This window comes from Lichenostomus cassidix, chromosome 20 (genome assembly GCF_008360975.1).
Source record: "Lichenostomus cassidix isolate B80296 chromosome 20, HeHo_3.0, whole genome shotgun sequence".
Taxonomy (NCBI): Eukaryota; Metazoa; Chordata; class Aves; order Passeriformes; family Meliphagidae; genus Lichenostomus; species Lichenostomus cassidix.
This window is the reverse complement of record NC_139500.1, coordinates 8,324,401-8,336,610: the sequence shown is the minus strand read 5'-3', so window position 1 is coordinate 8,336,610 and position 12,210 is coordinate 8,324,401. Positions and strand designations below refer to the sequence as shown.

Sequence of the window (12,210 nt, the reverse complement as noted above, 5' to 3'; positions counted from 1 at the left end):
TCTTGTTTTCTTAGCAAATCTAAGCATGCAGCACTTAGGGACCAGGGGTGACACAAGTGTTGGATCCAGAGTACTGAATTTCTACCACTTTGGTCATTAATAAGGTTTCCTTCATGGCACATGAAGCCTTTACCAGCCTCTGGACTTGAGGCTGTGTTGGTGGTGAGAGTACATATGCCCACGTGGATTTCCAAGGGAGGCAGACAGATCCCAGACCCCACCTGGAGTAAGGACTGGGACTGTGGACACTGTACAAGATTATGTCTCTTCATGCCTTTTTTTGGCAGTTCTGTGAATTCACAGAGGGTTTGTGATTTTTCTGCCTGGGCAGCTGTTGGGTGAGAAAGTGAAAATGAGCTCAGCTTTGGTCTTTGCTGTTCACCTACAGGTTAAATACTTGATCTGGTTTGTGCCTGTTCATAACAATACCTGCCCTCCCTCACAGAGACTTGCAGGCTTTGTGAAAGGAATTGGGGAGGTTCAGATAAAAAGTATGTGGTTTTCTGTTTCTCAAAGCTGCTAAAGCCATACATTGGTATTTAAACAGAAAACCAAAACAAAACTCTTGGCTTCTTCCAGAAGTGCATAGATTGGTATTGCAGAAGCCTAAAGATTTCAGGTTTATGCGTTTTCTTTAACTTCACAATGTTTTAGGCGTGCTGTGGATTTTTACCAGCCAGTTTCTGCCTGTGTAGTCCAGCTCAGGAAGGTGCCAGCCTGGGAGCAGGGATGTGCCAGCTGCCTTGGCAGGGTCAGTGCTGGGGAAAGGGAGCCTGAGCAGGCTGCAGCCAGGTGCTTGGATCCACTCACCACCTTATTCCCTCTCCCCCATCTGCTCTTCATCAGGCTCTGCTCTGTCCAAGAGCAGAATTAGGCTTTTCCCTAATAGCCCTTATTCTGCCTGGTGACTTCTAGGGGACTGAAGTGAGGTTGTGCTTCTTGTGTCTGTGGAAAGCCAAGCAGCACAGAGAGTCCTTGGGTTCTTTCTGTTTGTCATCTGGGCTTGAAACAAAAGCTGCAAGTTTAGCCTTGAAAAATTCAAATAGGTTTCCATGGCATTGGAAAATGCCTTACTTGAAAGAAATAAAGATAATTGTTGGGAAATTTAGCTCCAGATTTTCTTTAGCTGGTGGGCTCTTCATGATTCTAGATGCGGGCATTGGTTGCACAGGGAACAAGGGGAGAACATTTTTGGGGTGCAGGTTTTAAGGAAATCTGCCTTGCTTAAAAGTAGTTGTGCAGGTATCAAATGTAACAGACCTTACTGTACTCGCCCCATTGTCTTTACCCAAACTTGTGAATGTAGATGTGTAAGTCTGTGCCTTATTATTAAAGCCATGTTTTGTACCCATCCAAAACATCCAACACTTCCAAGGAAAGCAAGCAGCTGAAAAGGTCTATAGCTGGAGGTGGTGTGTACATAAATAGACCTATTTATGCTGTGCATAGAGTCTGAAAAAATGGTTTTTGTCATCCTTTCTGGACTGTTTATGTAATGCAGAGGGTTTAAGCTTTCATTATAGTGTATATCACATGCACACATAAATAACTATATTTTTCTTCGGAGATGGAAGTCCTAGGTGCTGTTAATTTGAAATTTTTGGTTGCATCAGATGAGGTTGTTGATGTGAAAGGGACTGTCCTTGTGTCACTGCCACCTAATGGCCAGGACGTTGTAGCTGGGTGCCTGATTTGGGTGTACCCTGGAAAACTGATCCTGTCACCAGTACTAACTTTATTACCTTGTAAGACTAGATAATGCTCTTAACTGCCCTCAGCTTCATTTTCAGCTTGTAATAGTCTGTTCTGCAGCCTCACTGGACACTGGTGTGTATATTCATGCTTTGATGGCATTTGAGAGATCAGGAATTGAGATTTTGTATGGCAAAATCAAGGAAGAAAGGGAAATCATTAATCAGATGGGTGTAATCTCCAAGGAAGCAAGTACTGCATTTTAATTCAGCATTTCCCTTTGATGAAAACTTTAGTGAATGTTATTATGTGGAATTTATATGAAGCCTGGGTTTAGGTAATCAGCTTTAATATTTATACTCTTAGGGAAAAAAAAGTGAATCATTAGTAAGCATGCATAATTAATGAATAAATTGTATTTTTCCTTTGTTTTCCTTCAGGTATAAGGAAATGCTAGATCTAGTGATATCACCCAGTCTGACTGTAAATAGAGAGTGCCCTGACAGACTGAAGCTTAACCTTTCTCACATTTATGCCACAGCTCCAGATGACATAGAAGGTAGGCTGCTCTTCTGCTTACTGTTTGCTGGGTTTAACATAACATATATATATATATATATATGTAACTAAAGGGAACTGGCCACTACAAGGCCTCTGTCTCTGGCAGTTAGCTCTCCACTATAATGAGCAACTGAGATTTTTGAGTATTTTTTTTTGTAGGCTCTCCAGTTGTGATTGAATCCTTGGGTTCCGCAATGGTTTGAATGCAGATGGAATAGAAATACTTCATATATATATTTATGTATAGTTTATGTGTATAGTTTATGCCTGCGTTTACACACGTGCATGTGTAGATTTTTGTTCCACTGGAAAAATTGCAGGTGTAAATCTTACTTTGTGTAGACCTGGTGGATTTTGCATGGACCCACTGGAGCCCCAGTGGTGGGGTGTCCATGAGCCCTGGGCTTCGGTGGCTGTGCTGCTGCTAAGGTGGGGCTGTGGGGGTCCCAGGCTCAGAAATAAATTGAGCAGCCAGAAAACCTTTTGCCAAAGCAGCTCTGTGCCCCACTTTGCCTTGCTCCAAGACCACTGCTGCCACCCCCAAATGGTTAGCCCTGCTAGCCTCTGCTCTGGCTTTCACCTTTGGCAGGTACCAGGGACAAATTCTTTCAGTGGTTGAGGCTCTGATGGAAATTTATCTGCTCTCCTTCTTCCCCCCCACCTCCCCCCCCACCCCATCATACTGTTCAAGTGAAGGAAACAGAAGAATGTTAAATCTGCTAAAAAAATTATTGGCAAGTGATGCAGCTGAACTAGTTCTTGCTAGTACAATCCCAGCTATTGTTTGCTGCGGTCAGGATCTGTCAGCCTTCCTGTTAGAGGGGAGTTAGAAAAAGGCACTGGCTATTATGTTTTAGTAGCATGTTTAACCCTTCATTTATAGGCTCTGAGAAGCCCAGATGTTTTGTTTGCATGTTTGCTGAGGCGTTAGGAATTGTGTGATTAAATCACGTACATCATGACTGCCTGTTTACCAGAGCAGTAGACGGAATAACAGTCTAAAGGAAACATCCTTCTGAATGTTCCTGTTTGCAGAAGAGATTAGAGCTAGAAATGATTTTTAGGTACATCATTTTGTAAACATCTTAGTGGAGAAACTGTTTTTTATTATGTGATATAAATAGGAGCCAACACAGGAGTTGTACTGTTGAACACCAGTTTGCCAGTAACAGCTTATGTTGATTTGTTTCTTATCGAAATATTACGGTGTTTTTTCTACAAAATGGTCCCCTGTGCTACCAAGGTTGTGCTCTTCCCCTTGAAAATACTTCTTGCTATTTTGAAGAACTGGAAAACACTTGTGTGTTTGACAATTCTCTGACTGGCAGAGCTCTTAATGCAATACATGCACACAAATTTATGCTCTGTATTACACATACAGTATTAAATTTAATAAGTCTAATCATGGTACTTGCTAATTTAGATGCCCATGTAGCTGTCTGGCCCGTTGTTTTCATGACTTGCAGTCATGAGATGTGCAGTTTTATCAATGTAAATTTCAAGTGTATATTTTTGCCTGTAGGATTAACTTTGCCTTTTCTTGTCAACGACAGTAGCATATTGCATATTCACACACAGTAAATTCCTACTTGGCATTCTTGGCAAACTTATTTACTCTGTACCAGAACAAAAAATTTGAAGCTGTGGTGTTTTTCAAAGAGAGAAGAAATGAGGCTTATGCTCAAACCGTTCAGTTGTTTTTCAATGTAAAAGGGGTTATGAATTCTAAAATGTCTCTTGAGTCAATGCAATCCTGTTTGGTAATGAGGGGCAGAAATTGTGCAGTTCTTGTTTTCACAGTCTAAAAATCTAATTTTCTAAACTGTTTTCTTTCAGGTAAGTCAAAGCAAATTTTTCATAGTGTGTTTGAAGGTGAGTCAGGTAAGCCTGATTTTGGATATAAACCCAGTCGTTTTTCTGTGTAAGTGAATTGGTTCATTTGTATAACATCCTTTGTCAATAACTCTGTCTTTTTAATTTTAAACTAAATCTCTCTGCCTGTTGCTTGGGAAATAGGTTACTGTACCACATTTTACAGGTAGAGAAACTAAGGCAGGATTGCAGGTAGGCTTTACTTTTCTAAGGTGTTGGAGGGTTGCAAGAGTGTGAAGAAGGTATTATTACTGTTATTATTATTATTTACAGTTTATTTATTTTTATTATTATTATTATTTACGGTTTTATTCCTGCCAGTGATTCGGGTGATCCCATTAATGATTACTCCTGTATAGGTTTCATGGTTAATTACATAAACGAACATTCTAAAAAAAGAATAATACTGAGTAATTACTACTTTAGGTAAGAACTCATGGCTATGTATTTTTTATTGAAATCTAGTCTAACAAGGCATCAGATTAAATTGCAGTGTTTTTAAAAACAGTTTGGTGTAATCTCCATGTTACAATGTGAAATGATCAAACCATGTAAAACGCTGTGAAAAAGGGTTGTGTAGGAAAGAACTCTTTCAAAAGAGAGCTAAATTAGGAAGAACAAATATTTCAGAGGTGAGTATGTTGGGGTTTTTTTGGACATTCTGTCCATGTTTACAGCATAACAAGTTACCCAAACCCATAGGACTACTTGCATGTAGTTATTTATATGTACTTGCATATTTCATTAAATGAAAAACGGTTTAAATGTTTAATTCTTCAGCTGCCTGATGTCTGAACAGAGGAAGCTGTGCAGTTAGTCTGGTGTGTTCACTGATGCAGCCAGGAGACACAGAGGCTGAATCAGTTGTGCCTAATGTCATTATTGATGACTGTGACAGTGCTTTGGCATTTATAGTGCTGAATTAATGACAGCTCCAGCCAGGAGCCAAGAAGCAAAGTTTGGATGGCAGTGTGGAGGCAACCTGCAAAATACACATGGTGATATTTTGGTATGATGTTTTCAGTACAAGTTGCAGGCAACTTGCAGGTTTTAATTTCACTCTTTTTTTTTTAGGTTTTAATTAGGTAAACCTAAATTTATCTTTGAATAAAGCTGGTGGCACATTTTTCTTTGGTAGTGTTTGTTACAAGACACAGCTGTTTGGTCCATTAGAAGGCACCTTGCACATATAAGTTCTGTTATAGGTTTTCTACTGATTTAGTTTTTTGATTGCTGAGAGTTCAATAAGGTAAGCTATAGTTAACTAAAAAAATTCAAATTAAGGAGATTTATGATGTTGTATTTTTAATATTTACTATTATTTGATATATTTTAATGGACAGTGAAGAAAGTGAGTCATGGTCTAGGAGAGTACCAAAAAAAGGAAAAGAGAAAAACATACAGTGAGCTTAAATCACTTCAGCAATCATAGTATTGGCTTTTATAGCCTTCAGCATATGAGTCATTGCTTCAAAGCCCAGCTTCATGATTGATATCAGTCCCATGAGAAGAAGAAACTGGTAGTTCCATCAACTGGTATCATTCTCAATTAAAAACTAAATCCATATTTGTTGTTAAGCAGAGAATATCTTTCTTATCTACCTCATTTTGGGAATATTAACTGAAAAATAAAAAGTCTTCTGGTTCCTGTGTATTTTTCTCAAACCAGCAGTGGTAAAAACAATTGTGTGAGCTTGGCCATAGAACAGAACGTGATGAAAATCTAAGACCCTTTAATTTTGTTTTCCAGGCAGCAGCAAAGCAGCACCGCAGTGTCCTCTCCATCTGTACACCACAAAGTGAGTGCTTGTGCCAAGTGCTGTCATTTAAAAACCGTGTTTTGCTGAACAGCCATTTTGTGCAGACTTCTGTCACCTTAGAGAACATCTGCCCTAAGCCCATCCACCTGTTCCCCTGCACATCTCAGGCACAGTGATGGTGCTTAATCTTCTCAGATATGGAGTGAAATAAGGGTTGAGGTACTGTGCACTGTATTTTCATACCCCTGAGAATCCAAACCTCACCAGTTTGAATATCCTTGTGTTTATGAGTGACCACGGAGGGAATGTGTTGAAATGTCAGAGGTTTCCCATCACACTCGCTTGTTTGGCAAACTCAAAATGAAACATGAAGAATCAGTGCTGATTTTATTTTCTTTTTTAAACTTGCATGTATTTTGCACTGTGCTGAAGTCCCCATGCATGTAGGTGACTTAATCTGAAAGCTCATATCAGGAGCCACGTACTGAAACAAACTTCAGCTTCACTCCAGTCAATTCCAAGTTTCCAAAATCCTCAGCATCACTTCTTAGATTTTATTTTATCAAGATGTCCAGAACTGTTCTACTTGTGCTCTAGAAGATCACATACAATAACTATTGCCTTAAATCCTTCTGTTTTCTTGTTCTGGACAGACATTATCCCCATATAGTGACAGTCCCATCCTTCCCAGCCATGGCAGCGTATGGACAGACTCAGTACAGCACAGGAATCCAGCAGGCTGCTGCATACACTGCCTATCCTCCCCCAGGGCAGCCCTATGGAATTCCTTCCTACAGTGAGTACTCCAGACTCATCATACCTCTGAGGACATCATCCTCCTGCTCCTGGCAGAATATATTGAAAGTCTTTAGCTTTGGAGGGAAATGTCAATTGTGTCTCAGCAATGTTCTCTTCTTAGCCTTAGAGGAAAATCTGACTTTAAAAATACTAGTTCTTCATATTATGGATTATGTTTTTACAAACTAGGTAAGTTTGGAGCCAGTCAGTCGTTGGCTATGAGAAATTGAGGTTCAGTAGGATGTGCCCCTTAGGAGCTGGTGAGTGTTCCCATGACTCACTGTGAAGTATCTTACAGTAAATATGATATTTATGAAAACTACACTTTGCCTTCCTTGATTCTTCCTGAAGTCTCAGTGAGACAAGCTACTTTAAGAAAATTTTTTGGTGTATTATTACAGAAAAACCAAAATGCAGAGCAGAGTAAGGCATGGTGAAAGGTTACAGAGTACACTGGTTTTGGAAGACAGTTTGTGTGTGAATGGACAGTTACTAGCTATAGGTGCAGTCAGCATTTCTAACCCCAGTCAGCTTTGTTCTCTGCCTCTCTGCACAGTCTTGCCAACAGCTGTGGGGAGACAGTGCTGGGCAAGAGCAGCTGGGGGATTCACACAGGGAGCTAATTAAACCAGCACTCCTGGCAGAGGAATGCCTGGTAAACCAAGCCTTAAGTGTCCTCAAGCTCTGCATGGCAATCCTGAGCTCTTGAGGAAGCGGAAAGTTCTTTCCACTCCTAAAGACAAAAGAGATGTTGCTCTTGTTTAGGGTACAGCTCATTAACAAAAAGCTTTGGGCTTCTTACTTCTGGCTGGTCCCATGAGGGCTGAGTCTTGCACCATTAAAATGGCTTCATAGTTTTGTTTCCACTTCTGTTTTCTCTTGTGCTCTTAAACACCTTTGTTTACTTGGCAAATACAGTATCTCCTACCAACAAGAAGCTTTTATACAGCCATTGACAAAGCTTTTACTGAAGAGAAATTTAGTTCAGCAGGCTAGAAGTCTGAGGAAGTGGCCTTGGCAGAGCCAAAGCTCTACAAGGATGATGAGAGGAATGTTTTGAGACCCTTTCCTGGAGCTATTTGTGTGTTTGCATCAGCTGGCCGACTTCCAAGGAAAACTCTGAACAGTTGTCCTGTTAGAGCAGGTGAAAGTAGAGCCATTTGCTACTGCCTAGAGGCTTTAGGGCATACATGTGTCAGGCCCATATGCTGCTTATAAATCCTGTGGGTGACCTCTTAGCATCCTTGAGCAGTGCTTTCCCTCCCCCAGCCAATACCACCCTCTCTAAGATACTCAACACAGCACATGAAAAACTCCACCTGGCTGACAACCAAGAACAATGAAGCAGTATTGTTTTTAGGCACAAAAAATAAAACTTGGCCAGTTTCTAGACAAAACAGAACATTATGGGGAAATTAATTTGGTGCTAAGTTATTTTGCTGTCTGACAACAATTTTTAGGCTTCCAAAGAGGCCCATTCTCTGAAGATTAATTGTTACTGGGGTAGGTTGAATGCTTGCCTGTGGCGTGCTGATGGAATTGAAAAGCACAGGATGTTGGGAAGAGGGACTTGCCTGCACACACTTTCCTTCCCCAGCAGTGAAGCCACACACTTGCACCACCACTTGTCCCCTCACTGTCCAAATAAACTTCTCCCTTTCCCACTCGTTTTGTTACCAGCTTGTACTCAAACTGCATTGCACTTCTTCTCACCTAAAGCTAAAACAAGTGATTTTAGTTAGGGAAAACGTTATCAATAACTTATTCCAAACCTGAGCAAGCACAGACTTGTTGCTTCTAAGTCTCACTAAGCTAGGAGGCAGCATGTTTGGGGAAAGGCACCTGAATTTCCCTTGTCTTTTGGTGCGTTTGCCTACAAGTGCTAAAAGATGTCAGCAGCCTTGAAAGTGTCTAAATCCAAGGCCCAAACATCAGCAAGGTCTATGTTTAGTCCCAGTGCTTGGGGAATGTCCAATGGCCATTTTTTGTTGTGCAAATAGGATGCAAAGGAGAGAAGGAGCAAAGAGCTCAAAGGGTTCATAATAAGACACACCTTTGAGCTGTTTATTTTAATAATACAGCTGTACAATCTCAGCAGCATCTGAGAATAAAATATCAGCCCCTTTCATTACCAGCTAGGGTTTCATCTTGCAATGTTTAATTCAGCTATTGCCATTCTCCCTGTAAATTATCAGTTTAATTGCCTGGTTTTAGAAATGAAAAGATTTTTGTGGCTTCAGGGCTTACCTAATGTTCCTGAACGGTATGTTATATCTAATTGAGTAGATGATAACCCTCCTGTAGAACTTGCCAATAAATGTTTTGATACCAAAGCTGAAAATATAATGCAAGTAAAAAATAACTGTTGAGAATAGAAATCTTGAGGTTATTTTGCTGAAAGTCCTGTTCCATTGTTATTCTTTGCTTGCATCTGATAATTCTTCAGAACGTTCATGAGTCAATGAGTTTCTTCAATTCTATAACAAAACTATTTGTTCAGAAATTGTTTCTGAAAACAGTATTTTTCATGGTTGTTTACCCTTCTTAGCAAAAGTGCATTTGGGTGTGGATACAGGATGTAGCTGACTCAAATACAATTTGTGATGAATTTATTTGGCTTTTAAGAGACCTGTTTGCGAAAGGCAAATAAATAAAACATACATATATTTATAATTTTATGTGTGTGTGTGTGTGTGTGTGTGTGTGTGTGTGTGTGTGTGTGTGAAAAAAAAAGTATAGAAAAAAAGAGTTTATTAGGTTAAAATCAAGCTGAAAATTTGTTAATTGCTACACTTGTTTTTTTACATCTTTCTATGACAAGCACTGACGTTCTGCTCTTGGTTTGCCTTGTACCCCAAAGGCATTAAAACAGAGGACAGCCTGAGCCACTCCCCAGGCCAGAGTGGATTTCTCAGCTATGGCTCCAGCTTCAGCACCCCGGCAGCAGGACAGGCTCCTTACACATACCAGATGCATGGTGAGTGCAGCTCAGTGCCTTCCAGGGTGTGCTGTGAGCACTCAGAATCTCAAAACTGGACCAGTTGTCCTTCTGCAGGTACTGTGGAAAGCTTTTAGGTGCAGGCAGTCAGCATAGGGGAAGGAGGTGAGTCTCTGATTGATCTGTTTTGCTCATCAAGGCACTGATTTCTGGCTAAGGGACTGGATTTAACAGTATTATATCCTAGCAGAATTTCACCTCTGATCAATATAGGCTTTGTCTTTCTGCAGAAACTATGTTTTCTTGTTTTTTTTAATTAGTTCTGTGACTGCATACCTGGGATTGTTGTGTTAGTGTGAATTCCTGCATTCTGGATGGAAGCAAAACAAAGGTGGTTTTTCACTTCATGCAAACAGTCCTGTCAGTATTCTGCTGCTTTCTGCCTTATGCTGACCTGAACAAACTGCTCTGTGCTTGAACTGCCATATAGTCTCCCTACTATTTTTTTAAAAAGCTAATACTTTATTTTAACTAATAAAAAAATATGAGAGTGACTCTGCTTGAGGAGAGACAAATGCACATGAGGATAAAGCTCTGCCTTGGCTTTGTCCTCCCATCTGACATTTTCCAAGGGTTGGAAAACCAGAGAGGAATTGCATGGCTTTCCCAAATTCTTGTAGAAGCTGTGGAAGGGAAGAGAGATCAAGTCTGTCACTTTGCTTTTTGATATTATTGAGGGGTTTGTGCAAAATGCCCTTTTGTGCCATTGTACTTAGCTGTCCCCATTGCAAAACTGTTTTTGTCAATTCTCTTAATTTTTCTCAATCTTGAAAGTGAAAGGTGGACATATACATGCACTTTTATTTTAAGTCTGAGAGCAACTAACATCCTAAACAGTTATGAAAACAGAGAAAACAAGGTAAAATCCATTTTATTCCAGAAATCACCTAAGAAAGCTGAAGACAAAGAGTTGACCCTTGGTTGAGACTTTACCTGCTAGTTTTGTCAGAGCATGTTATCTCCAACAATAGGGTGGTTAAGGGGGCTTGAATACCTCATGGTACATGCTGAAGACACCTGGGTTGGATTTGGCACAAAAAAATTAAAATGGTAGCCTATAGGTTTGGGGTTTTTTGTCACCTTGACTCCTACAGGTTTCACCTGTCCTACTTCCACATGTGCTCTCTGTTGGCTGACTGAGCTGGGCTGACTGAGTTGGGAAGGCAGACTTGGCTTTCTTAGGGCTGAGGTTTTTAAGGTGGCCTCTTTGTTCAGTTAAGAGCTTTAGACAAGCAAATTCTGTGCATTGGCACTTGAAAATGTTGCACCAGCAAACAGCAGTGACACAGCCCTGAGTTGTACCAAAACAGCCTGAGGAGAGCAATGTGTATGAGCATGAGTGTGCCCTAAGGCAATGCTGTGGTATTAGGTGAAATCACTTCATTTCAGATATTTATTACAGGAAGATCATTTTAGCTGGCTTACTAAGCCTTTAATGCAAAAGAAAATAGGCCAAAACAGCTTCTGCAAGTGGCAGGTGCTTACTGCAAGGCACAGGGTGCAGGAGTAAATGTGTCTTCTGTAAACAAAGATTTCCACCCTCATTCTTCTCGCTTCTGAGAGGAGCAGTCTGAAGCTCCCAGACTGTATGGTTTATTTACCTTGCTGAGTGCTAGTGAAGGGTTTGAATCAGGAGCCTTCCTGTGCTGAGTGCTACTGAGGAATGTGGGCTCAGGGCTTTCCCACAGCACAGCACTTGGGGTGGGAAGTGATCACTGCCTAGTGTGAGCAGGCAGCTCTCTGTGCCACCCAGCTCCAGGACCACTGAGACTTTGCTGGTGATGGGCTAAACCAGCTGAAAAGGGCAAACTTTTATCGATATATTTTTATTAAAAACATCAGGGGGGCTTTAAGAGTCAAGCTCCTAACACCCATTTCAAGGACAAAGTGTATTTTGCATCATGCAGGAAGAGAGATCATGAAGAAGGTGATGGTCAGGGGATCAGCAAGAAAAGGTGTCTCCAACTGCTGCTCAGTTTTGTTGTATAAAGTGTAAGGAAAATTTATTTTTTTTTTTAAGCTCTGCAAGTATTGTAAAGTGGTAATAGCTCAGGCATATAAATGAAGTAATTTTGTATTGTTTGCCTCCGCTGAGGACCAGCTCCAGGAGGAACATAGTGAACTCATCTGGTGGGGTTGGGAGGTCAGGTTGTTCAGGTTGTGATTCCTGCTCACTGTCCCCTCAGAGATGAGTTACAGCAGCAAATAAGTGCCCACTGTAGGTGTTACACCACTCACCAAGGAATAGGTGACCTCCTGGGTGACAAATCTCTGTCTCATGGGGCTCTAGGACAAATTCTGTCTTGCAGTAGGTGCCAACATAGCTGGTGCTGGTTTGTTCTCTCTGGTGTTTGTTTGGAACCAGCACGGGGTGGCTGGGAAACCTGTGAGGCTGTGATCAGTAAATGGTACTTCTGAAGCCAAACTCTGCCCTCTGTTAGGGTCTGTCTGTTTGCAATACTAACACAGGTGATGCAGGTGTAAAGGGGGAGCTTTCAGCTTAAACTCCAGCTGTCAGTTGTATCCTGG

At 40.9% G+C, this 12,210-nt stretch overlaps 1 protein-coding gene across 3 annotated transcripts in view; it reads left to right on the top strand.

Annotated features, from left to right (window-relative positions):
- The window catches only part of EYA2 (EYA transcriptional coactivator and phosphatase 2), an 84,639-nt gene that overhangs the window by 33,859 nt on the left and 38,570 nt on the right, over positions 1–12,210 (top strand). For 2 of the 3 annotated variants that reach the window (XM_085078904.1, XM_085078903.1), the window contains exons 2-5: positions 2,133–2,251; positions 5,876–5,924; positions 6,539–6,681; positions 9,544–9,660. In XM_085078904.1, coding sequence (XP_084935030.1) covers positions 2,133–2,251; positions 5,876–5,924; positions 6,539–6,681; positions 9,544–9,660 — 428 coding nt within the window. Of the gene's footprint in view, positions 1–2,132; positions 2,252–5,875; positions 5,925–5,973; positions 6,105–6,538; positions 6,682–9,543; positions 9,661–12,210 lie in introns of those variants that run through there. The other variant, XM_085078905.1, reaches the window with a different exon arrangement.